The sequence below is a fragment of the Temnothorax americanus genome, unplaced genomic scaffold (genome assembly GCF_048541705.1).
Source record: "Temnothorax americanus isolate GAGA-0224 unplaced genomic scaffold, ASM4854170v1 Scaffold45, whole genome shotgun sequence".
In the NCBI taxonomy this organism is placed as follows: domain Eukaryota; kingdom Metazoa; phylum Arthropoda; class Insecta; order Hymenoptera; family Formicidae; genus Temnothorax; species Temnothorax americanus.
This window is the reverse complement of record NW_027509602.1, coordinates 490,947-516,969: the sequence shown is the minus strand read 5'-3', so window position 1 is coordinate 516,969 and position 26,023 is coordinate 490,947. Positions and strand designations below refer to the sequence as shown.

Below are 26,023 nucleotides of genomic sequence, written 5' to 3'. Positions count from 1 at the left end.
GTTCAAAATCCTTTCGAATTCGAAAGGTCTCCGCGACTCAGCCTCTCCATATCTCCGTTGCTTTCTTTACATGTGACATTGATCGAATTTTAAGATCTTTATTGAAATAATGTATCGTCTGAAAAAAAAAAAATCTTTATTAGATCACATCCCAACTATCATTTCATGAAAATTAATGCGTAGTTCTTACAATTTTCGTAATAATTATTATATAAACATCTCGTATACCATAAAGAATATCCACAAAAATTATCTATTTCCTGAATCTCGAAAGGAATTAAGAATCTTAACAGTTTCTTTTTCAACTCTATTATATAGCCTTAATATTTTAATTATTCGTATTAGGTATTTCGTATTAAATTGTTATTAAACGCTTTAGCTATTTCTACGTTCACTAAGATGTATACCTAACAGGAAGTATTCCTAATCCTAATCCGTATATAATAAGCGCATTTTTGTCGAAAAACATGTAATTCTGATTTCCCTTGCGATGAGATAAGAGCGGTAACGATACCTTTAGGACCTTCGACTTCGAGTTATACGAAAAATAACGGCGAGGATATTGCTGATACATTGTAAAAAACATTATTGTATTATTGTATTATTTATGAGACAATCACATAAATAGTAATGTATAGTCGTTTCGTTGATCATAAAAAGAACATCCATATGTATTGTTGTCAATATACTGAGTATATATGTAATGAAGCTAAGAATCGAGACCTTCAGTTCTCATTTTAAGAGCTTTCGTCTTTCTTTCCCCGGAAGAAGATCCGACCAAATTCAGTGTAAGATACATTAAATTGTTAAACTGCAATTGTGGCTTGTGATCACTATATCGCAATATCGTTCTTATTTTTGAAATGACAGAATCTCGTCATTGTTGTTTATCAATCGTCGTACTCTTTAATATTTGTTTAAATTTTAGAACGTGACAATAACTCAATCTATAACTCGATCAATGCAAGTAATGATCGAGGAGAAAAGTCGGGAGATGATGGCAATATGGCCGGACATTGTTCGTGATATCATAGATGCGATTAAAGATTTAAACATTCCAGATGTTGCTACATGGATGGAAAAAGTAAATCATTATATTGATTAAAATATAATACAGTATTCAATAGGCGGCGTAAAAAAGAAATTAAAATTTGTTCGATAGATTTGGTGATTCATCTTGAAATACATTCTTTTTGAATGATTAGACTTAATGTAAACTAATACAATATAAGACTTCGCAATAAACTACGAGCAATTTATATATAACAATTTAAAGTGAGATTTTATTGAAAACGACAAAACATAAACTTCTAAGTTATAGTAAAAATTTTTAACACATTAATAAATAAAAATAATGAAATCAACATTAAAAACTTATAGTGAAAGATTAACATAAAAAGCAAAAAAACATAAATTTAAATAAGTGCTGATTGATGTATCCTTCTAATGCAGGTGTTAGAATATAATGTCCTAGGAGGCAAGAAAATTCGTGGTTTGACAACAATTTATGCCTATAAAATGCTGATACGAAATGATCAACTTACAGAAGATAACATTCGTTTAGTACGGATCTTAGCATGGTGTGTGGAACTGGTGTGTAATTCCGTTCTTCTTTTTTTTAAGATACTCACATCTTTCATAAGTCAAGTAGAATTAATCAAACACAAAGCGTAACGTTTTAATTTATAACATCTTTTTAAATTAGAGGCAGCATAATTTCTACCATTATATATGACATTAAGATTAAGACATTATTGCTATACAGATGCTAACCTTTGGCCAAATATTAGACGATATCATGGACCGATCGCTAGTTCGCCGAGGCAGACCATGTTGGTATCGATATAATGATATAGGTGCAGCTGCCATCAACGATGGTACACTTATAGAGAATGCTACGTTTTACATAATTCGAAAATATTTCAAAGAGAAAGACTACTATATTAATATACTGGAAACATTCCATGATGTGAGTAAAAAGATACCATAAATATACGTTATGCAAATGTCAAGAGTTTATCTTTCCTTTTATTTTAATCGAATAATATTATTTATGAAAGAATGTCTACAGGTCATATTTAAGACACTAATGGGTCAGTGCTTAGACATGTTATCGACCAATTTCGGCAAGAAGCCTGATCTAGATCTATTTACGATGGATCGATACAAATCTATTATCGAGAGTAAAGCAGCGTATTGTACGTGCATTTTGCCAATAATCGCAGCTATGCATTTAGTAAGCGTACCTCAATTTCGTCATATACGAAAAGACTGTTTTACTTTAATGATAATAATACGTTACGAGATGTTACTCGATGTAGGCTGGTATAAAAGATCCAGAGATGTTCGAGCAAGCAACACCCGTCTTGTTAGAGATAGGACGCTTTTACCAAATCCAAGATGATTATTTGAGTTGTTTTGGGAATCCCGAAGTACGTGGTAAAGATGATACTGATATCCAGGAAGGGAAATGCACATGGTTTATTGTCGTAGCTCTTCAACGCGCTACTCCGGAGCAACGTAAAATATTAGAAGCAAGTATTGTTAGCTAAATGTGTTGGTTCACCAGATGTTACATTAATCCTTCCTCATCTTTGTTCTTTTATCCCGCAGGAGTGTTACGGAGTTTCGGATCCGGAAAAAGTAAAACAAGTGAGACAGCTCTTCACCGACTTAAACCTGCTGGACGCTTATTCCACATTCGAAGAAGAAACATATAAACTAATAAATGTACACATACAGCAAATATCTTGTGGACTTCCGCACAATCTCTTTTTGGATTTGTTAGGGCAGATTTATCGCAGAACGTCATAAAAGCATTGTCAGACTCTCTCTCTTCTCTCTAATGTATTATTTATACCTTGTCATTCAAAAGTTTCCAGGATTCAAAAGTTGGAATAAATTGTATTCCTGGTGTATTACGAGATGTTAGTTTTATGTTTTTAAAGCGGAAAATATCAAGATCTTATTTATTTGTATATACACAAAAATTACTTCTATTTCGATTCAAAAAATCAATAAAGAGTTTCTATAAAGCATTTAAATAATTATTTCTTAACGGTTTCCTCTTATAATGAATAATTTTTACGTTTAATGGAAAAAATTAATATTTTGTAAGGAAAATATTAATTATGGGAGCATATAGCAATGTATTTTCATAAATCCCTTACAAGATACTTATGGAGGTTGTAAGGAGAAAATTAGAAATATTAAAAATTACATAAAAAAGCTCTTTTAGAAATAATATTAGCATGCAAATATGTGTATATTAGATTAATTTGCCGTACACAACCCTGGTAAAAATTACCGTTAGAAACGGAAAGAAACGCATAGTGTAAAACAGTCAGAAACGGATAGAATGCACATTCTACTATGACGTTTTACTATGCGTTTCTTTCCGTTTCTAACGGTAATTTTTATCAGGAAATGTAAAAAAATTTTTATTTTTAGATTATAAACATAATCAACAGGCTAAATTGAATGAAGGCAGAGTCGCTTTAATTATTGTTGTATTTAGCATTCAGATGGAGACATAAGGGTCAATTCTTCGGCGTTGGATTCGGAATTTTTTCGTCGCGAATTCGAGACGTCTTCGCAACTCAGTCTTTCCATTTCCGTTGCTTTTTTCACAGTGACATTGATCGAATTTTCAAGATCTTTATTAGATAAAGCATTGTCTGAAAAAAAAAAATGAACAAACATTTATTTAGATCACATCCTCATTATTATTTCATGACAATTACTAGCTCTTAATTTTCGTAATAATTATCAAACATACCATAAAGAATATCCATGATACTCTCTTCTTTCTCAATCAGACGAATGTATTCGTTGTTGGCAAGAATTTCGAAACTTCTCACGATGTCGGAATTAAGATGCAACAGCCAGAATTGATTTCTTTCGTGATTCAATCTTTTCGATAGTATCTCAATACCCTGTGAATATCACACGCATTTCGAATGAGGCAATGCCGTTTACAGATTGATAAAAAGAAATTATTCGATTGGGGAATGTTATCCGTTACCTTAATTGAAGTATAATCGAGACTGGTAAATTTTTTGCAGTTCACGATCAACGGGACATCGTTTCCAGCCAAACTCATGATTTTATTGCAGAAGGAACCTACTGCGGGATAATGGAGACAGGCGTCGGGTTTTAGCATTATGTATCTATTTCCTAAATGAGTCTGGAAAGGAATAAATAATCTTAATAGTTTCTTTTTCAAGTATTATAGCCTGGATATTTTTGTATTAGAATTTTTGTCTTAAAATGTTACCAAGAATTTGTTATTAAAGTATTTATCTTTTATAATTTAGAAACACTTGTATAACAGAGTTGTTGAGTATATAAAAAATATATATATATTTTTTCTCTTTATATACCATTGAAAAATTCATATCTTCATATCTATTAAAATAATTTGTGTGTAGTATATAATATATTTATATAATTTTACTTTGCAATCGGTTGTTTGAAGCGTTACTCTCGCGGACAGTCGGATGAAAAGGATCAAGTTGAAGAGGACGCCCAGAAGAAGTCCGATTTCGATGCCGATAAGAACGGAGATCACAAAGGTCCCCATCGCCGCGATCGCATCCAACTCTGCGAGAGAAAAAATATATTATGTAAGCTTGTCGCGCTCCGTCTCTCTCGTCTAATCTATGCACACACGTGTAATACTAACTGCTTCCTTTCCAGAGTAATTTTATGATCTTCAGGTCGATCATGAAAAACACGGCGATTATCAACACCGCCGATAGCGTCGCACGTGGGATGTAATAAAAATACGGCGTTAAAAAGCTCAACGCCAGCAGTGCCATAGTACCTGCGAAACGCAATGTCATCCGTTACTTTTTGTCACATCGTTTTCTCGTACGGTTATGCGACTCTCGTATCATCATACAATGCCTCGCTGTGTGATGCTGCATATGACACGCTGTCGCGCCAGGATTAGAATCGTAAATTTCTTTAATTATGCATGAGATATTAAGAGTGTTGCGTAATAATAATAAATTATGATAAAATGTGTAGCAATAGGCACGCAGATTTCCTGTTTCCTACGTCGCTTCCCATGTTCCTCGTGTACGAAGGGAATGAAGACAATTGCAATTAAAAAAAATAACGTTATTAGATTTTCTACTACCGGAATATAAACCGGCCATAGGCGTTTGCACTCCGCTGGCACTGCCGACCGCGCTTCGTGTAAAGGCACCGGCGGTTGGCAGAGACGACACGAAGCTGCCGAATATGTTGCTGAGACCGAGAGCCAGCATCTCCTGCGTCGCGTTAATGGAGGCTCCCATCGCTGCAAGAAGCCCAAGATCATTTTGAGATCACGAAGTCTCGCTTATTCGCACTTAGCAAAATATCCAATTCGAAGGATTCTATCCATAGAAAGAGATCGCGAGGGAAAGAAAATATCGGAGACACGCATATATACTTAATTAGTATTTTATCGGAACAATTTTCTTCACTTGCTCTCCTTCACTTAAATTTGCCTGAAATATTGTAAGAATGTGAATCCTCAAAACACTGAAGATATATATATATTATATATATATGCGTTAGATATTGTTTATAAAATCTAATAAAATTAGATTTTGTTAAATATAATAAAATGATTTTATTACATCTTGTTTTATTGTAATTATAGGCAATCCGCTGTCCGATTGGAGACTAGAATTATTAAAAGAATTATGAAAATTGTTACCAAACGCTTTGGCTATTGCTACGTTCGCTAAGACGGATATAACAGGAAGTATCCCTAATCCTATTCCGTAATGAGTACACATGTCGAAGAACGTGTATGTCTGATTTCCCACTTGCGATGAGAAGGGCGGTAACGATACTTTAGGAAAGCCGGCTTCTATTTTTCCTGCAAGATTAAATTGCATTTCATGGAAATACGAACAATATGTATACATAGCGCACATTTTTAAATAGAACCGTTTAATATAATTGTAATTAATTAATAAGCAAATAATGACTAAAAACATAAATTATCCGATTTTAATAATTTCACTACAGCTAACTAAATGTAGATTGTTTTGTGTTTCAACTTTATGATATAGGCATCACTTTCAAAAATTTTTATTTAACAAATAGATCGTCAATAACAAATAATAATTACAAATCAATCGCATATAGAGGGCATAAAGCCGTAACAAAGTCTTCGTGTTAGGTTCTTTAATAAATGAAAATTTTTTTTTACAAACGTTTTAGTCAATATCTGGGCCATTCTCAATGTAGAAAATAAATTACCGGATCAACTACCGCATTATTACCGCATTATCGCAACGCACGCAAACCCTCCAAACTGTTACAAGTCATTTTCTTAATTAACGCATTGTACGAGACGCGAAACACATAGTCCTTCTTATAAGAGCGCTACCCGCCTACATTTGTATTGCAAGATAATATGTTAGAAGGACTATGTGCCTCGCGTCTCGTACAATGCGTTAATTAAGAAAATGACTTGTAACAGTTTGGAGGGTTTGCGTGCGTTGCGATAATGCGGTAATAATGCGGTAGTTGATCCGGTAATTTATTTTCTACATTGAGAATGGCCAGATATTGGCTGAAACGTTTGTAAAAAAAATTTTTATTTATTAAAGAACTTAACACGAAGAGAGACCTTGTTGCGGCTTTTTGCCCTCTTTTATGCGATTGATTTTTAATCATTAGAGCCTTTTAAGTATAATAATAATTATACTATAAAACAGTCCGTACCTGAGAGCCTAAACGGAACGGATCCCGTATTCATTTCGAATTGATACGCTATCGTGGCTGTAATAAGTACAACGAGAGCGTTTCTACCAATGGAGAAGTACCAAAGTATCTTTTTTATCGTTGCATTTCTAGGAGTATCCCTCTTGTTTTTCGCGCAACGACAGTCGATGTCTTTCAATTTCTAGGGATAGAGATACCATACATATTATACTTTTGCAATTATTATAAATTGTTAATTCACTTATAATTCGGGCACTCACCCTGAAGACCAGAAGAAACACGATGCTGAAAATCCCGAGTGCGAAATCGGCCAGCCGAATGTTATTAATGTTCTTAAACAGTTTGTACAAATTGTCTACGATATTTTCCGACTTATATTTTAATCCTAGAAGGCCCTGTAACTGAGCGATTATTATAATGAGAGCTCCCGCCGACATAAAACCCGACGTGACCGGGACTGATATGAAATCCACCAGGAATCCTACAAGAATCACGTCGATTAATATTACATCGACGTACTTAGTCATAAACAATGCAATAGAACAGATGATAATGGCAAAATGTGAGCGCAGAAGACAATGGAAAGTTAGTTGATTGGATAATTTCGTAATACAAACCTAGATTTAATACGCCCATTAAAAATTCTACGCATCCAACCAGAAAACAGAGGAGTATTACGAAATCCTGCGGCATGTCTCGCGTGTACTGCAGCGTTATAAGGGACATCAAAGACGATGGACCAATCGAGACCTCCTTAGTGGTTCCGAAAATAATGTACACGAAACCGCCCACAAAACAAGAGTACAGACCGTACTGCAAGCATCACTTGTCATATGGTATTTTTAAGAATAACACAGAAATACATCGTAGCATCAATAATATACAGATTAGTACCTACTAAAAAGATCTTAGAACTGTCTAACATTTAAGAAAACAAGATTCAAAAATGCATTTTTTGAAGCGCAATGATCTCAGATTGAAATTTAAAGGAATATATATAATATGTATGTATATATCCACGTTTCCACGTTTATATCATTAAATAGAGATACCCGCTTATCTTAATAGTTTAAATTACGTTACGGCGAAGAAACTATAATACCTGCGGAATCCGTTCAGCCAATACCGCATAGGCCATACTCTGAGGGATCATAGTCAGGCCCAGAGTGATGCCCGCTATAAGGTCCGACACGGCCTTCAACCGGGTATATCGCGGTAGCCAGCCGAGCACCGGTATGTATTTCGCCACCGTGAAGCGTGGCTTCCGTTCCGAAATCGGAATCGCCGGGTACTCCTCGTCGGACATCCTCCTTGTATCGACGAGACACGAGAGCGAGACACTAATGAATCCACCGCGAACTACTTCGCTCTCGTGACTTCGCAACCGCAAGCGTGTTTCAACGCCCGAGCTCTCGACACTCTCCCGCGTCTCGACACTCTGCGCATCTTATCATTGCCGCGTGCGTCTATCGACCTAAAAGCTCGCTGTAAAAATTTCCGCGTCAAAATCTCATTAATTGCGCAATACTAATTCCCGTCGGTTTTGTATTATGCGCGCTGTTGACAATTTGATAAAGACCCGCGCAAACGGTTGTCAGGAACCTTGACGCGGGATTAACAACAGCTAACTTTGCAGCTAATTGCTTGCTATGTTTCATATTTGATTCTCTCGCGATACGACGCAAGATACGTGGCAGGCTGATCCCGACGCATGATCCCTGAGATTCCTCCTTTTTTTCTAAACATCATCTCTTGAAAACGACGGGGAAAATAGTAGATGTTACAAGAAAAGTCGCCTTTGTTGCCAAAATTTTATTACGTCTTCGCATCGCTTTTTATCGTGCGAAGAACAGATACATAATTGATGGAGCGTGAAGTGCGTAAGCGTTCACAACACGCCGTTACTCGATACAGCTTATTTGGAGATTTTGTCGCGCCGAAATCCTCTAAACGGTCAGACATTTTTTTATCGGGAGATAGTCGCGCACATGGCGGGCACGTCATCGCGCCACGCGCGTTTCATTTCTATCTTTCACCGCTCTGTGTAGAACGGTGAAGCATCGCTAGCCTTTAATTATCTACAAAAAGAAAAGATGTCGAATAAAAAAGTGAAAAGTGAAATTGAAGGAACGCTGCGACGACTCGCGTAATCTAGTAATAGTAATATACATATAATAATATTAAAATGACAACAATATATAATTAATCTTCATAAATAATAATAATAATAATAATAATAATAATAATAATAATAATAATAATAATAATAATAATAATAATATATGTGACTGACTCGATAGAATCTCTAAGTAAAAATTCATTCCATAGCGGAAACGTGTCCAGTTTTATCTCGCGTTTGTAAAACACGACATTTTCGCAGACGGTCGACGATTTAGCGTAGCTTCTTGTTAACTTGTTCGATCTGCTCGTCGATCCTCTGGGAGGTACCCCTGAATTTGTTTGGCTCGGGTCCGATCATCTGTATGAGCTGTGGTACCTCTTGGCCGCTGATCTGCGTGAAACGCGCCAGCGACTTCATACACGTGTACAGCTGTTCCTCCGCGGGGCTGCCGTTGAAGTATTGCAGCAACGCCATCGTCAGTTCCACTGCGACGTCATCGAACACCTACAGTTCACACATTAGGATATTTAAGATTATACATTTTACTCGCACGAGAAACAAACATGTGAATGAAGATATGATTGTAAGACGCGCGGTCTCAAGCTAACGATTATCTAATTGCAATATAAACTGCGATCGCGAAAAGCTTGAAAGCTCCATGTCCATCTCAAAGTTAATTGACTTGAGTTAATCTTTTTTTTCCTAGTAATCACAGAAAAACAATTACACACAGTTCTTAATTCTTTTTTCCGCGGAATATGTAATGTTACATTAGATTTAGAACTAAGCTTGGAAGCATCGCCGTTATGTGAGTTCTCCGCAGTTTCAGTAAATGTTAACACACGAAATATTATTGAACACTCACGTGTTCAGAAATGAATTGCGGTCGTCGCGCACATCACGTTATATGTATATGTATATGTTACGCGCGTGTATTTGATGGCACGCCGGACACCGATTAACTGTTGACGACTTACCGCAGCGCACGGTTCGATTTAACATGGATTTGGATAGGTACCTTAGAAATGCTGCCTTTCGGTAAAAGTCGCCGCAGATTTTTGCTTTTGTTCATTTTCTGAAAAAACAGTATCCGATTTCTGGAAAGGTATCCGTCACACGCAGCGCTATCCGCTGCCGCGCGATTAGAGAGCTTCAGTGTGCGCATGCAAACGAGCATCGAGTGAGTCATGTATCCTTTGAACCGTTCTCTTTTATTAATGGCAAATATATATATATATATATATATATATATATATATATATATATATATATGTTTGTTCCCTTTCATTTTCTTTTCGTTGCTGGTTCGTGGAATCCGGGTTACCAGGCGAGAGACGTCCACGTCGACGGTCGAGTTTAGCATTGACAGCGATTTACAGAGCTATACTAATACTTATTATTTTTTTTTATATATATTAATAAAGGCAGCACTTCTTTCTCAGGACACAGTGCGAGCTTGTTCTCTTTCGACATCGGCAAGCACGCATTCCAAAAGCGACATTACAAATGAAATCCGCATCGAAGGATTCGCTTTAATGTGTGTGTTAAACAATTCCGATTCATATTCCTTCTTCGTAAAATAAATAAAATTACTATACAATGCAGAGGAAAATCCTTAAAATTGAATAATTATAGAATTGTGATCTTCGATAAGATGCCTTCGATACGCGAAGCGCTTGCAGCGATAAGTTACGAAAGTGAAAGCAAAAATCGGCGAAAGATGAGCGAGAATGTTAATTGGACGGGAAGGATACAGACCACAGTTTTTACCTCCTTGCAGGCAAGATTGTGGACAATAGCGGCGCCACGGATCTGCAGATCTTCCGAGTTCGAAAGCAGCGAGTGCACCGCAACCTTAGTCGTCACCCTTATGTTGCTGATGTTACTGCTGACGTTCTGATCCTGATGCTGCCACTCCGATATGTAGAGCAGCCATTCCGAACTGCTGAGATTCTCGAACATATTTGCCAACTGTCCGAAACAAAATTAAAGCGCTGACGTTAAAGACAGATATAAGTGACAGCTAGGAAATTATAATACAAATCAATGTAAAATTGTAATAAAATATTATAATAATTGTTAATCTAATAATTTCGTTTGTGCTTACAAACTGTGCGAGTGGAAGTTGCTCCTCTGGCGGGTGCCGGTCGATATCGAAGGCGTATGTCATGATGATATGCTCTCGTCTGTCTTGATGCAACAACAAAATCACATCGTCCTTCAATGCGGCGACGGACAGCACGTTCAACAGTTTTACTCGCACGTCGCTGTCTAACGATTTGTCATAGAGAACTCGACCTGAATTCAATTCGACCGAATTTTAACATAACATATCATAATATATATGCCGTACTTTTAAGAGCAAATATAAAAAACCAGCACATCTCCCTTTTTCATACTATTCAACTTAAGTATTTTATTAAAGTTCAAAATTTAATCGAATAAATTAGATATATTTTCAAATTTGAAAGACTCGACAGCTACGTATTATTTCAATGACTCACCAACGAAGTTCAGGAAATTGTCGCCTAAAGCCCAGGAACCTTCGTCTTCCAAGACATATTGCCGCAGTTCATCCAGGCACCTTTGTTCCTCTTCGTTTAACTTCCCCTTGAGGGCATTTACCAAGCCTTCATACTCCGTTCGCACATCCACCAGGTCCTTGAACACTATCGGTGGATCTCGACGGCGTTTCTTCTCTTCTTGCTCCCGCTTCTCGTCCTCCTCCATCTGTAACACCCGCTCAGATGGAAGCATCTCCGTGGGCGCGTTTTCCCCATTAGCTGCCTGCTGCTGCGCTTCGCCGACTGCATCTGATGAACAACAAATATAAAAATTTTTCAAATATTTTCAAAATTAAGTTTGAGGATACTGTTCTTCAAAATCATTAATTCAACTTTCTTTTTCGTTCAATTTTTGCAATTTAAAGACGTAGAATCACAACAGTTTTATCATCCTTAAATCGCAAAATATAAATAAAGAAGAGAGTATCCGCAATATAAGATGAGGATAATCGTCGATATAATTAAAACTCTGCGTACTCTCGTTCTCCGCCATATCTCCGCAGCAATTGCTCGGTCCGGTGCTGTTGCTGTCGCTGCCGGTGGCTTCCCTACTGCACTTTTCTTTTTTCTCCTTTTTCTTCTTTTTCTTCTTCCGGTCTTTCTTCGCTAGCTTCTCGTTAATGACGTTCCTTCGTTCCTCTAACGCGATCGAATTCAACCTGCGAGCGTGTATAAAATTTTTGTCAAGTATTCATAAAAAACTTAATCGATAATCACACGCGAAACTGTACCTTGCTTCTTCGATGGCTGTGTTTAGAAGTTGATACTCCGGTGAAGCTTCCCTCTGGATCCTCGCCTCGACGAATCTCTGGCCGACTGTGAATCCAGCACTCGCGTTACTGCTTAATGTTTCTATCAACGGGGCTAAAGCTTGTCCGATAGGTCTGAAAATAAATGTAATTCACATTAAAAAACATCGCTTTGAAATAAACAGGTATTTTTACGCAATAAATATAATAGTTATTAAATATCAAATCGTGATAGAGTAAATAAGACGTACGTTTGTAATATTTCTTCCGGTAGATCAAGGATAAACTTGGGAATGCCCTTGCCCACCAGAAAGTTGCTGACCTCCTCGGTGAAAGAATTACAGTTGTGTTTGAAGAGATTATACGTGCCCGATCTGAAGGAACAAAGTTGTTTGTTAAAAAAAAAAGAAAATTATTGTGCTAAAGAAGACTTACATTAGTATATAGTTGAAAGATCCACAATGTTTCTTCTCCCATTGGACAATAAATTATAGATCAATTTAAGATAACATCCTTTTTATTGCTCGTATTCTCAGTCTCATCTTTCCTGTATTGTTTTTACATATAACGCGAGCGTGACTTATTTATTATCACCAGCGGATTCTGACGTCGATAATGGAGGGTGCTTCGACAAAATTATTGGTTTGATATTTTTCTTATTATCATAGTATCACGCTCAGCTTTGACTCCAGAATCAACGACGATAACATGGTGAAACTTCTTATCTTGCTTTAACGTTTAATGCATTTTTCTCTTAAATTTTTGAAACAGATCCAGCAAAAAAACTAATTTTGTTTTATTTGGAAAATCCCCCCTAGGATCCGCTAGTATTTATTATCACAAAAAAGACAATTAATTAAGATATCGAAGTAAAATTAGGTATTAGATAACAAAGCCTGACAATATAAGAAAATAAAATTAAACAACATGATGTCAAACGTGTAATTTTCAAAAAAAAATCGAATAATTTGCAGATAGTAAACTCGAACAAATCTTATACGCAACAAAATTTAAATTCTCCACGGAAGAAAATCGTAGAAGCAACATTCCATCAACAAATTAACAAATAAATTTACAGAGAGGGAGAGACGTGACTCAAGTTCAAAGCGGTCGCGCTTTGAAAAGTAACGAGTAAAGTGTAAACGAAGGTAAGTAGAGTAAAGTAAACAAAAAGTAATACAGTTTAAAGCAACACAGTTGCGCATTAATTCGTCTTGCCACAGTTTCAATTACAAGATGAGGATACAGAAGATGCGAGTTGCAGAGACGAGGCAGCTTTCCACGCATACACAGACACATATACGCATCTCGGCACGCACGCATATCAGCCGGGAATACTTACGCGAACGTGGAGGTCCCCAGGCCGTTTATGTACTCCAGGAAGACCGAGTAGGGCAGGTAGGTCTCGCCGAGCTTCTCGACTCTCTGCGGATCCCGTAACTCCGTGCCGCCCTGAAACACGAAATGCCGGCGGGCGGTCGCCGTTAAAATCGCGTCCGGGAAAACCGCGCCGCACCGTCAATGTCAATTTCGCGGCAGCTGCGCCGATCCGGCGGCGGCCGGTTTCGTTCGCCGGAGAGACAGGAGAGAAAAGAGAAAGAGCGCCGGGAGAGCAAGAGAGAGAAAGAACGAGAAAGGTAGCGAACACCCGCCTCCTCCTGGCATTAGTGGCCGCGTATAATTTTAGAACTACGACAAATCTCGCTCTTCGCCGCGAGAAATCGCCGAAAATAGACGCCCGCGGCACGCGTTGGAGCCGCGACCTCTTCTAGAACGCAAAAGAAAGACGCGGTCCGGCGGAAGTGAAGAGCGAGGAAAGAAGAGACGGGATCGAAGAAAGCGGTCTATTATGCGCGCCGAGGGCTGGACCTCCCGAGGGAACGTAAAGACGTGTCTCGAACGTGCAAGTTTTTACACCCAAAAATAGTGGAACTAACGCGATACGTTTAACAGAAACCAGAAAACGAGATTACGTCCGAGAAATAGGAAAATTTAATTAGTTCGCGTCAAATCACACCGGAATGCCGTCCTTGATGAGAATGAAGGGATCAACTGGGGAAACTCTGCTGTTCAGGAGTCGAATACGCGTTATCTAATTAGCGCACTAATGTCCATTTCTATACCAATGTAGATTAACTTTAATCACGGGTTAACTTACTTTCCATCTTTCTCTAGTTCTAAGAATTAAAATAATAATAATAAAAAGTAAGTGTTAATATACCTCGAGAAGCTCAAACCTATTATGTATTTGAAAGTATTATACGGATATATTACTGATGTTTTAACAATGCATATCCTTTTCTATAATTGAATAAGAATCATTCACGAAACTGTACAACTATTGTCTCACAGATCCGCGCTCTAAAGTCGCACTCGCCTCTCCTCTCTCTCTCTTCCAGCGTCACTCGATATATCCGCGAGACCTCCACTTCCGCCGGCTACGCGACGAAACCGGAAACGCGCCCGTGTTCGTGCGAGCACTTACGAATCGGAAAGACCTCGCGGGATCGCGGGAGGCGATCGAACGGGTGAAAAAGAGCGGGACCGTCCTTCCTCGCTGTCTTCGAGAGCGAGCGCTCCCGAGAGCGGGAAACGGCTAGCACGCGGACTGCCGATGCTCGAAGACGCTTAGCTTACGGCGAACGAGACGGAGACGCAGACGTTGAAGGATGAGTGCGTAGCGCGCGCGCGCGCGCGCACTTCCGAAATTGCGATTCGTGCTTCTGAAACCGCTGGCCGAAGGTGCCGTTCGGAAAAAAGAGATACTTGCTGTTCAAGCGGAAGCTTATCGGACAAGGTGTCGGTCGCATAAATGCCGATAAATGTGATGACCGATCGTGACGGCGATGCTGATGGAACCCGAAGAGAGTCAGACTACGTCACAAGGCAAGCGATATGCATCGTGCGCGGATATGACGAAAGGAGGAGATATCTTCTTCCGTCGCAAGAGAAAGATAATCGTTATGCAGATCGTAACGCCTGTCAAGCTTTGCCGAGGAAAATTGGTGTGATACGTATAAAAGGAAGCAGGAGATACGGACATGATGCATAGATAATCATGTTTGTTGCTTGAACTGCAATTAGATGGGCAATAAATTAGAAACGGCTCGGTTCGCAAATAATTGATTAGCCTGCAATACCACGCTGTTAAATGTTAAAGAATGAAATTTAAACCAATACCTTGAGTTAAATAACATTTCGTGTCATTTTCAATTAACATGTGTGTCGAAATTTATTATTTCAACACAAAACGGTATTATTTTAATTCCATCGGTATAAGTTAAATTAATGACATATTGAGTAGGAACAGTGGCGAGATCTACAGAAACGATTAAATAAATTGACTCAAATTGAGTATAATTTGGCACTACGGATTTAACAGTGCAATTGTAGAATTGACGATACACGGAGAAAATTTTATATTAAATTTTACTATGCTGCCGCACCAACTGCGGACCATCAAGACGCCCAAGTTTAAATGCTATAGTCTTATAGTAAAATTACTATGTCCATAGCATTTAATACTACGATCATAGCATTTAATGCTATAATAATGCTATGATCGTAGCACTAAATGCTATAGACATAGTAATTTTACTATAAGACTATAGCATTATAGCATTTAAACTTGGGCGTCTTGATGGTCCACAGTTGGTGCGGCAGCATAGTAAAATTTAATATAAAATTTTCTCCGTGTAAGGTCATGTGGGTGTCTTAAAAATAAATGTTGAAAAAATATCTTTAACATATTCGGTGCGCATATATAACTGGTCGTCAAGTTTCACAGCGGGTATCGTAGGCAGAAATGAGTGTGCCGGTTACATCGGTTTCACGCGGCGTCATAAAGCGACGCGCATTACAATTACGCGCGTCGTTAGTCACGCGCGTGTCCGCGCGTATTTTCGTCAGCGTGAATAAAGTAATGCGGCCGTAATGAAATCATCGCGTTGCTTTTGGACGCGCGTCGGTTGTCGCGATTATTACTTCCGCGACATCGCCGGTTGCGGTCGCTCCACACCGGCCAGAGGGAGATTTCATAATTTTGCGGTATAATTTTAGCACAACATCAATTTAACTTTGATATGACTCTAAGAATACCACAGGCTCTTCCAGGTCCACTAAAAAAAAAAAGAATTGCGCGGAGCACTAAATACTTTCGCGTTCTATTAAAGAATAATTTAAGAATAATTCTTGTACCAGAAAACTTGGGGACCTATTTATACATTTAATACACATTACGGCAAAAAGATAATTAGTGACACGCAAGGTCCGAGAAGCGTCGCATCTCGAGTCTTGTGAACTTGCCACTCCCAGAATCAACCCTTCCACTATCAAGAGGATTTTAATTGAGTTTACTCGAGAGGGATCTTAATCTCGAGTGACTTTTGTCGCCAGGCCTCACTCTGTACCTTTGAACGCATGAAAAGACCGTGAAGATACTTCATCCGAACTCCAGTAACGCGGGGAGAACTATATTCTAAGGTCACTATCTGGCCCAGCGGAGGGTGGACCAGCTGCGGCGATTAGGAAGCAATCACACGGAAATCATCGGGGAAAATTGTCGCATGCGGGATGTAAGCACGGACGGACTCACCTTACCTTTGCCTTACGTCGAGTCTGAGCGCGTGGAGCGTAGGGCAGGAAGGAGAGCGGCCGCGTGAGATAAAGAGAGAGAGAGAGAGGAAGCGGATGTGTACGTGCACGCGTGCACGCGTGTGCGCGGGCAGACGTGTACGTGTGCGTGCAGCGGGAATTATTTTCGGATTGAACCGCACCAAATTTAGGTTCCCGCTCGTGTCTAGCGTATCGTATGGCCCGCCGAGCGACTCCGCCGCTCTACGACTAGGCCTTCCGATCATCGGCCGCGACTTCGACGTGGCCGATAGGCCCCTGATAGGTGCACCAAGCGCGACGGGAAGCGACGGGACCATTAATTCCCTCGGCTCGTTGATAGCGCGGCCCCCAGGTTATTTATATTGCGCTTGTCGCGCGATGACCCCCTCTGGGTGGCGGCGATGCCCGACCTGAGATTGTTAATATTCCTGCAGCAACGTGTAAACGAAAAAGGAAAAAAAACGTTGTTACGTGGGAGTGGAGCTCAAGCACTGGAAGAATGAATCAGGTGTTTATTCAGCAAAGCAAGAAATCTCGCCCCCGTGAGCTTGTTGGCGGCAGGACGCGGTGCTTACTAATAATGCGCTGTTGATACTGGCCGCGGGAGTTCAACCGCTAGTCGATGTTCCTAACGCGCGGGGGATACTCACGAGGAGGAAAGAAAGCGCTCAGGCGGAGTATCGAGTACGGCACGACGGGAACCACCTGACCTGCGTGACTGAACGAAAACCCGGCGTTGTATTTTAGCGTTTCGCCCGGCGTCGCGAGCGTGATGCGGGCAGCGCTACTGAACGCTCCCGATCGCATCCCGATCGAGATAATCGGATCCGCCAGTGGCGGAGAATACTCACGGGTCGGACACTCTGGATGCCGGCGGGACCGAAGAAGTACTCCCTTCCGTACACGACTATCCCCGTGTGCCATACTCCGTCCAACTGGCGACCTACGAGCAAAAGTCAAAGATTAACGATCACCGTTTTAAACAAAATGCTGTAGTATAACATAGTACTTTCCAACACTTTTATTTCTCGATACAAAATTAGGACTTTTTTTTATATTAAATAGAAGACAATTACTTAATAATAATTGGCAATCGTAGAATTTCACCATACTAATAAAAATAATAATAATCATACGATAAATATCCAGCAGTGCAAATAATTGTAATTTGGTAAAGTTTATCAACGTAAGACGTCTCTTGATATACGTATATCTTTCGGAAGATAAAAATTAAAAGACTTCTCTCAAAATTATCGTGGAAAACTAGCTGGTTCCAAGTTTTCGGATTCAGAAAGAATTCGGAATTACATAAAGACCGATTCTATTTGTATCCCCGGTGTGATCCAACGAAGCAGCCACGAGACAGGCTTAAATTCAGGCTCGCGATACTCGGTCCAAGGACCGACGGGGACGATAATAATTGTCACGATTTGTCTTGTCCTCGCGTAAATTCGCCGGTTAGACCGGAACGCGAAGATCTCGCGGGCCCGGATGAAGCTCGAGCTTGCGGACCCGTAATGTTGCCTCCTTCGACCCAGTTCTGCACCGCGGAAATAGCTAAGTACATCCGCGTACACGCGCGTCGCCTCGTGGCTTTCTCATTGCGCCTCTCGGGCCTCCCGGTGATGTCGACCTCGCAAGAAATAACTTGGCCGTTATAATTACTTCCAGAGAGCGGTGCGAGATCGCCGAACGTTTACGACGAATTCGAAGACGGCAGGCGACGATGCCGGGCTTTTGATGCCGTAGATGCAACGGGACGTATTTATAGAACGTAACTTTACGTAATGCAAATTTTCGATTTAATACCTTGACAAAAAAATAATCGCACCTTTTATTATATATATATAAATTATAATATATAAAATTAAGCCCTTTTTCAAATTGGGGACCAGAAATAATTATTGAATAATTAATTGACAGCGACATATAACATTAATTCGATTGGGACGTCACGAATTCTTGTAAGTGGAATAAGTCTGAGAAATATTTCCCGGGAGGATTCCATAATCTCTCTATAACTGTATCGTTGTCAAAACAATTTATCCGCAAGAATCCCAAGGTTTCACTTGACACTCGTTCGGTCTGGAACAACTGCCAATTTATTCAGATCGAAATTTTCTCAGAGCGTTGGAACGATCGCTGCACTCTCGACGGCACTCGAAAATAGACGACGCCGACGCCGCGACGCCCGAGAGTGCGGGAACGTATTATAGCTTGTGAACACGTGGCGCGCACGGTCCGCGTGTTGCCTCGCGCGCTTTACGCCATCCACACGGAATTTCGCATGGTTTTACGGGGCACCCCTTCCGGCCGTTTCCGCGTTGGTTGCACGCGCGATTCTATAAATTATTGCCGCGCATACCGCGCGCGTTTACGCGCCTCTCTTTGCGACTCCGCCTTTCGAGTCATTCATTTCTAAATCCCTAAGAATTAGTTACCTAAAGCACCTGCACGCGCGAATAAATGTGCTATTTATATACTCCTTTTCAACTTAATTTCTACATTAAATGTTAAATTCGTACACGAAAAGAAGAGTTTTGCTGAAGTATCTAGCTAATTTAGCTAGATATACAGATCAAGAAATAATTTTGTTGCACCATCAAAATAATTAGGTAGAACATTCAAACTGATTGCTAAAATGTCCAAATGCTATAATTCTTTTAATGGTGCAACAAAATTATTTTCAGATCTGTATATATCTAGCTAAATTTTTAGATAGTTCAGCAAAACCGTTCTTTCCGCGTATAGTGTCAAATTATACTCAATTTCAATCATCTTTAACCATTCCTATAAGTCGCTACTGCTACTCAATATGTAATTAATTTAATTAAAACAATGTTAATTTAACTAACCTAATGGAGTCAAAATAATATTTTAAAATAATAAATAATAAATATGCTAAAATAATAAATTGCGACACACATGGTAGTTAAAAATGACAAAATGTTATTTAATTCAAGGTATTGCTTTAACATTCACCCTTTAATATTTAACTGTGTACGTTCCAAGAAAACGACACGACCCCCTGTCACTTCGGCGTGTTTCTCGTTGCATCCCAGTGGAGCGCATCGACGATTAATCCGTCACGAAGCCGGCCGATACGACGACAACGTCACTTCTCTGAGTCATCGTCGCCCAAAGTGTCGACCGATTGTCGACGGCTGTTTATATTTGAATCGCGTTTAATCCGAAATCGTCCGTACGATCTGGCAAGAGTCGAGCAGCGCCGAGAGGAGCAACGACAAGCAATAGCGATAATCCGCGGATCACGAGCGCGTGCATGACTGGCAGAATCGAAGGAAATGAATCACGAAACCAATTGACCACGTCAGCTTTTTTTTTTTTGTAAACTTGAATTGCAGCCGTCGCGAAATGCAGCGATATCACAAACATTTAAAATGAGAAGTAACCAAGACGGTCCTCAACATTCGGAGGTCTTAATTAACGTCTTAAGAAACGTAATCGTCTCGATGTTCGAAAATGCAAAGATCTCGTTTTATTAATATATGTATATAAAAGTTATATGTCAGTTCTTTGTTTACCATTTGCAACAACGAAGGCGGAAAAACTGCAGTCGCTGTTTCCACGAAGCATAACAAAGAAAAACGTTTTCCGTGTCACGTTATATATCTTTAAATAACACACCCCGCGCCGGCTCAAGGGTAAGAGAGCTTGAAATTGCGCCCGATGAAAACAACGACGAAAACAGCATTCCGCTTCAATAAATATTGCGAGTCATCGATACACGCAGGTGCCGCGTGACGCAGAGTTCGATTCTTTAAATTCGGGTCAATGACACATTTTTAGGAGACAGCTGTTTGCCCCTCGCGCGAACACCATTTAATTACATTTTAATAAGTAAACATCGCTCGATATGTGTATATAACGCAGAATACATTTTCGGGATCTCATGCCATTTAATTAATTTCACAAATTCGCGTATAATAAAAGCTAATAATCTCTGCTTTAAAAGATTTATAAATTACTATCTTTTTATTTATGAAACACGGCGATTGAACGCTGACCTTCGTTCTAATGAAATAATCCTAAAAAAATCAAGTTAAAAAGATAAATGCGAGCGATATGTCACGTAAATGTTAATACTATCATTCATGTCATCGCGGTTTCTCATGCTTACCGATAAGAAACGGCGACATTATCGCAGCCATTCCCTTGGTAAGGTCATAAATGTACAGCTCCACTGTCGTACTCATATCTTCCTCCTCCATCTTGCCCTGAAAAAAGAAAGCAAATAACGTCCCTTATATAAATTACAGTAATTACTACAAACTTAAAGTAAAATTCAAATAACAATCGCCGAAATTTTCACACACGATCCGCATATGCGTTTCCCGGGCTCGTAAAATATGCCGTACGATCCTTTCGATTTTTACGCGTAAAATTCACGCGTCTATATCCTCGTGATCGCCACGGTGTCCGGAATATATTCTGATGTTATACACCGTTCCGATGTACCTTACGACTTCGGGCTCTGCCGTACGTAACGGACTGGGACGCAAATATACCCGTTCTCGTCTCGGAGAGCCCGTGCTCCCACACTATATGACCCGTCTCTCAAAGACGTCTCGACGGGAAAACGACGAGGCGGTAACGCCGGCTACGAGGCGACTTTCGATATATCATCCGCGCGCGCAATCCTAATAATCGACCGCACGACGTGCGAGGAAAAGGTTTGCGTGTGTCCAAAAATATTTCGGATTTCGGGCCTCGACCACCTCCGCCAGACAATAAATCTCCATTTATATAAATGTGGGGAAAAATATCTGTCGTTATGCTCGAACGTTATGCTACGAACAATCCGACAGAACGGTATTCAAAGCTCTTCGCATCTAGAGTGATCTCCCGCAACGAAAGGATAATTCGGAAAGTGCCGGGAATTCTCACAAGCCTTCACTGTTAAATGTGCATGAAATGTGTGTTAAAAGATGAAATTTAAACCATTACCTCGAGTTAAGTAACATTTTGTTATTTTCAACCATTATGTGTATGAAATTTATTATTTTAATACAGAACAATATTATTTTGACTCCCCATTGGTTCAGTTAAATTAACGACATATTAAGCAGGAGCAGTAGCGACCAATAGGAATGGTTAAAAATAACTCAAATTGAGTATAATTTGACACACGAATTTAACGGTGTAACAAATTTAACACTGTTACATATTAAAAGATGAAATTTGAAACAATACCTTAAATTAAATAACACTTTGTTATCTTTAACTACTATAATGTACGTCGAAATTTATTATTTTAAAATCAAGCAGTATTATTTTAACAATCTATTGGTTCAATTAAATTACTGACATATTGAGAGAAGCAGTGAGAAGCGACCTATAGAAACAGTTTTAAAAAAAGGCTTAAATTGAGTATAATTTGACCCTACGATTTGAACACTGTTCCTTTATTCCCGATTATGGCACAAACGCTTCTTCGATATTCTCGCTCGTTCAGTTTCGCATAGAGAATCGTTTAGTTAGTCTCGCATGACGAGACCGAGGGAGTTTCACCGCGTTAAAGTGAGTCAGCGATTTAGACGCGTACAACGTTACGTGGAACTATAGTTATATAGCTTAGTCTTCATTCATGAATCGTTTGACGCGATCTAAGTAATTTAAAGAGATATTGCGGAATCTCCAGAAAAAAATCCAAGTTTTATACGCGTCCAAGGCAAATTTTGCCAAGTTATTATTTTAAAAAAGTATATACCTAACGAGACTAATTAAAATATTACTTGTCATTTTATTGGAGTTCCTTAATAATTTACTCCTCGAAGCATATATTCCTGCCAATTTCGCAAATCAAACGTATCTCCATACAAACGAGGGAATCCGTCAAAATCTTGCAGTGATAAGACAACAGCGTCTTAAATCAAAGCTCGCGAGTGCATGACCGAATCTCAAGATTTTTCGTTATCTTATTATGTAACCACGATGACTTTTTATTTACCTTCTCTCTTTGTCACAAAATAAATCCGTCTTACCAAAAACGCTTCTCTCCCTGAATACGGAATATCCCTTCGTTTTTAACATTAAAATACAAGAAGGAAGTACACATTGAAATGAAACTAGGGGAGACGTCGTCTCGCGAGGAACAAGAAGAGGAGTTTTTCGAACGAGGCCTACCTTCCTGCTCTCATTGACGGCTTAACAGGTGGATCGATTGTCGGGTACGACCTTCCGCGGGAAGGAAGGGAAGCGCGGACGGAAGCGGCGGGCGGACTCCTGGGCGAATCGACCGTGGACGAGGAGCCAACGACGCGGCTCCGATGCTGGACGACGACGACGACGACGACGATGAGGATAGAACTTGGACGCGCGCGAATAGGTCTCTCTCGAGAGAGAGAGTCCCCCGGGGTGCGCCTCTCGCGCTAGATGACTACCGGCTAGCAAATGCAAACTGATCGCGCCGAAATCCTCACCGGAGTACGCGGCCTCCGCGGGCCGCGGGGTCCCTCACGGCGCGGTAGTCGTTCTTGGCAGGAAGAAATGGTAAAGAGGGTCATAAGCGAGTTACTGTTAAACTCGTGGGGTCAAATTATACTCAATTTGAGTCATTTTTTTTCATCGTTCCTATAGGTCGCCGGTGCTCCTGCTCAATATGTCCGTTGGTTTAACTGAAACGATGTTAGTTTAATTAAACCAATGGAGTTCAAGTAATACTGTTTTGTTTTAAAATAATAAAATTCGACACACGTGGCAGTTAAAAGTAACAGAATGTTATTTAACTCAAGGTATATTGATTTAAATTTCATCCCTTAATGTTTAACAATGAGTGGACCGTCGGTCGCCATTCGCCGATCCGTCCCGCGATCTGCATCGTCAGGATTTATCACACGATTGCACGTCACGCACGATTATCGCGTTCCTTCGGAGGAGGGACACGTCGGCTCGTTAAAACGCGTTAGCGCGCGCGTTAAAAGACGCGAATGCTATTGTCGCTGAGTCACGTCGCTCTGCGTCGAACGACGTGTGGACGACTCGGTCGAGACGTTCGACTCTCGTACGCGCGATATGCTATATTAAAGTCTATCTCTATCTGTATCTCTATCTCCGTAGGTGTGTTTTTTTCGATATACATCAGTCTTATATATCACCTTGTGATTTCACAGTTATTCCGAAACATAATGGACGTTGGCGTGAGACCCTGGCAGGCGCGTTTTGGAATACGCGCGATATGCGCGTCAAAAATACACGTGATTCTCCGTTCCGGATAGAGAATGCGACGCAAATCGAGAGAAAATCTCTCCAAGCGTCAGAGAGAATATTTCTAAACTCAGTTATATCGTGAGAGACGCGATGGTTTTTAGCAGCTGAAATAAACGGGCTTTCTTGGAATTTGGGTAACGTCGCAGAGCTAACGAGAGAAACATCGCGCAGAGCCGCAGTTGCAAGTGTTCGTCAATGAGAGATTCACGAATATCCGGGAAATTCGTAAGACTCGTAAGGTTCGAGCTTGCTAGCATTTAATGCTGCGAACGCTTGGAAGCGTTTTTTTTCTTCTCCTTCTTTCTTCGCTGAAAGAAAAGAGAAGAGGGAATAATGCTCCGAAGCATTTGCAGTGTCAAGTGGACCGCGCCGCTCTATAATTACACGAAAATTCATCTATCGTTCGCCGATGAAAGATGCGCCAGCCAGCGTCCAGTTTATTTATATCCGAGTACGATCACCTGGTAAAGTGCAGGCGCGATTGGTACCGGCGTGGCCATGACCAGATAACGATTCGCGATCGGTTCGACGCGTCTTTTGTTCCCGCAACGACGCGAATTCGCGTTGGATGTTCCGTAGCTTTACGGATAGCAAATGGAGCAACTATAATAAAGATATATTACGGATGGTGTATGCATGTTACATCTTGCTCCGCGGGAATAAAATTCCTTCAAATACAGTAAGGATTATTTAAAAAGTTACAAAATAGAGCAAAAACGATGAGAAGTATGAAACTCCAAAAACTTACATACATTTAAGAGAAATTTCAAACTTTTTTTTATTAGAGTTTTTATTAGAGAATTTACTAGAGTTTTTTTTATTAGAGATTTTGAGTTTTAAGGTGTTTTGTGTAACAGGAAATTGTATACGTATAGCCTCAAGGGAAACCAATAAACATACATATACATATTAGAGATTTTTATGAAAGTTATCAATGATAGCCATTTATATTCAAATTCATCAAAGAATTAATTTAATCAACGATTAAGACCCAGTTTCACTAATGTCGATTAACTTCTCTTTCCAACTTAGAAAGAGACGAAGAGTGAGTTTGATCGAAGGTTACAGTTAATCGACGTTGGCGAAACTGCAGGGTCTAATTGTTTAACTTTAACATTAAAATAACAATAAGCCAGAAATAACTGGCTAGAAATTCTACTTCAGGCGAAACTTTTGCAGCGTTTGAGTCAATTGCCGATCAAGTTGATCGCAGATCGAGTTTCGCCGAAGTCAGCCCTAATCACGACTTCACCCCTAACCGCGTCGTTCCCCGCCGCCACCCTAAGACGCGTCTATCGCGGGAGACAGAAGTCGCGGGCGGCGGAGAGGAGGTCGTTCCCGGAAAGCGGAAGTCCCCCGAGCGCGCGGCGCGCGCAGCGTCGGAAACGCGCGCGACCGATTTCACGAGCGCCGCGCGCCGCGCGCCGCGTCGGAAATGCTATATCGACGGCGCTACGCTCTTTCGAAAGTGCGCCCAGGGGTCAGCGTCCGCTTCTACTCCGTCGTAGGGCAGGTTGCATAGTGCGCGGAGACCGCCGCGAGAGAGGAGAGGCGTCGTCCTCGTCGTCCTTGTCGTCCTTGTCGTCTGTCGCTCGCGCGATTACGGTCGAAGAGAGCGAAAGAGAGAGAGAGAGAGAGAAAGAGAGAGAGAGAGAAAAAAAAAGAGAAAAGAAAGGAAAAAAGAGAGAAGCAAAGTCACGAAAGTCAGAATTTCGGAGTCGCCGAAGAGAACGGCGAACGGCGCGCGCCAAGCGAGAGAGCGAGAGAGAGAGAGAGACTTACCCAGCGTCGAGAGCGTCGGCCGTCGAGCAAAGGCTCCCCCGGGGACTCTTCGCGTGCACCAGCGACAGTGACAGCGACTCGACTCGACTCGACTCGACTCGATTCGACTCGCGCAGCTCGCGCTCTCGCCCCCGGTCGACCAGTGGCAGGGCAGGGACGCTCGCCGACTCGCCGCTCGCCTGGAGCCTCGTCGAGATCTCTCGCGGGAGTTCGTTCACTTTCGTTGTAACGCG

At 40.4% G+C, this 26,023-nt stretch overlaps 4 protein-coding genes across 11 annotated transcripts in view; 2 read left to right on the top strand and 2 right to left on the bottom strand.

The window, feature by feature from the left end:
• The first annotated feature begins 711 nt into the window (after positions 1–711).
• Positions 712–3,038, top strand: LOC143903284 (farnesyl pyrophosphate synthase-like). Its single transcript, XM_077416776.1, has 7 exons — positions 712–788; positions 929–1,084; positions 1,453–1,593; positions 1,766–1,969; positions 2,072–2,236; positions 2,322–2,534; positions 2,614–3,038. The coding sequence occupies exons 2-7, from the start codon at positions 962–964 to the stop codon at positions 2,812–2,814; spliced, it is 1,047 nt and encodes a 348-aa protein (XP_077272902.1). The 5' UTR covers positions 712–788; positions 929–961; the 3' UTR covers positions 2,815–3,038.
• A 203-nt stretch (positions 3,039–3,241) lies between these two features.
• LOC143903275 (sodium-independent sulfate anion transporter) lies at positions 3,242–8,411 on the bottom strand. Of its 2 annotated transcripts, none has more exons than XM_077416737.1 (11): positions 7,832–8,411; positions 7,347–7,542; positions 6,990–7,210; positions 6,730–6,910; positions 5,711–5,875; positions 5,144–5,305; positions 4,685–4,825; positions 4,457–4,602; positions 4,025–4,186; positions 3,779–3,935; positions 3,242–3,677 (listed from the first exon to the last, which is right to left on the bottom strand). In XM_077416737.1, the coding sequence occupies exons 1-11, from the start codon at positions 8,033–8,035 to the stop codon at positions 3,514–3,516; spliced, it is 1,899 nt and encodes a 632-aa protein (XP_077272863.1). In that variant the 5' UTR covers positions 8,036–8,411; the 3' UTR covers positions 3,242–3,513. The 2 variants fall into 2 exon arrangements, with proteins under 2 accessions (XP_077272863.1, XP_077272864.1); XM_077416738.1 differs by having other exon boundaries at positions 7,347–7,554; positions 7,832–7,950.
• A 110-nt stretch (positions 8,412–8,521) lies between these two features.
• On the bottom strand, positions 8,522–25,926 carry LOC143903278 (uncharacterized). 7 transcript variants are annotated; one of them, XM_077416753.1, is made up of 13 exons: positions 25,791–25,834; positions 20,920–21,016; positions 17,630–17,721; positions 13,507–13,616; positions 12,600–12,631; positions 12,416–12,538; positions 12,147–12,299; positions 11,893–12,074; positions 11,356–11,664; positions 10,959–11,149; positions 10,622–10,822; positions 9,870–9,926; positions 8,522–9,355 (listed from the first exon to the last, which is right to left on the bottom strand). In XM_077416753.1, the coding sequence occupies exons 3-13, from the start codon at positions 17,700–17,702 to the stop codon at positions 9,122–9,124; spliced, it is 1,665 nt and encodes a 554-aa protein (XP_077272879.1). In that variant the 5' UTR covers positions 17,703–17,721; positions 20,920–21,016; positions 25,791–25,834; the 3' UTR covers positions 8,522–9,121. The 7 variants fall into 7 exon arrangements, with proteins under 7 accessions (XP_077272879.1, XP_077272874.1, XP_077272875.1 ...); XM_077416748.1 differs by lacking the exon at positions 12,600–12,631 and having other exon boundaries at positions 25,791–25,926; XM_077416749.1 differs by lacking the exons at positions 12,600–12,631; positions 25,791–25,834 and adding an exon at positions 22,926–23,526.
• Npl4 (nuclear protein localization 4) overlaps positions 24,619–26,023 on the top strand; it is an 18,105-nt gene continuing 16,700 nt past the window's right edge. Inside the window, exon 1 of the mRNA XM_077416735.1 lies at positions 24,619–24,687. Coding sequence (XP_077272861.1) covers positions 24,634–24,687 — 54 coding nt within the window. The 5' untranslated portion in view covers positions 24,619–24,633. The remainder of the gene's footprint in view (positions 24,688–26,023) is intronic.

Excerpts from the sequence above, each read along its gene's own strand:
- LOC143903284 (XM_077416776.1), top strand. The coding sequence starts at position 962 with ATGCAAGTAATGATCGAGGAGAAAAGTCGGGAGATGATGGCAATATGG. Across the intron at positions 1,594-1,765 it reads TAGCATGGTGTGTGGAACTG|ATGCTAACCTTTGGCCAAAT; the intron begins GTGTGTAATTCC and ends ATTGCTATACAG. Across the intron at positions 2,237-2,321 it reads TAATCGCAGCTATGCATTTA|GCTGGTATAAAAGATCCAGA; the intron begins GTAAGCGTACCT and ends TACTCGATGTAG.
- LOC143903275 (XM_077416737.1), bottom strand. The coding sequence starts at position 8,035 with ATGTCCGACGAGGAGTACCCGGCGATTCCGATTTCGGAACGGAAGCCA. Across the intron at positions 5,876-6,729 it reads CGTTCCGTTTAGGCTCTCAG|GAAAAATAGAAGCCGGCTTT; the intron begins GTACGGACTGTT and ends TTAATCTTGCAG. Across the intron at positions 5,306-5,710 it reads AGCAATAGCCAAAGCGTTTG|CGATGGGAGCCTCCATTAAC; the intron begins GTAACAATTTTC and ends GGCTTCTTGCAG.
- LOC143903278 (XM_077416747.1), bottom strand. Across the intron at positions 17,722-20,919 it reads AATGTCGCCGTTTCTTATCG|GTCGCCAGTTGGACGGAGTA; the intron begins GTAAGCATGAGA and ends TTTTGCTCGTAG. Across the intron at positions 11,665-11,892 it reads AGATATGGCGGAGAACGAGA|ATGCAGTCGGCGAAGCGCAG; the intron begins GTACGCAGAGTT and ends GTTGTTCATCAG.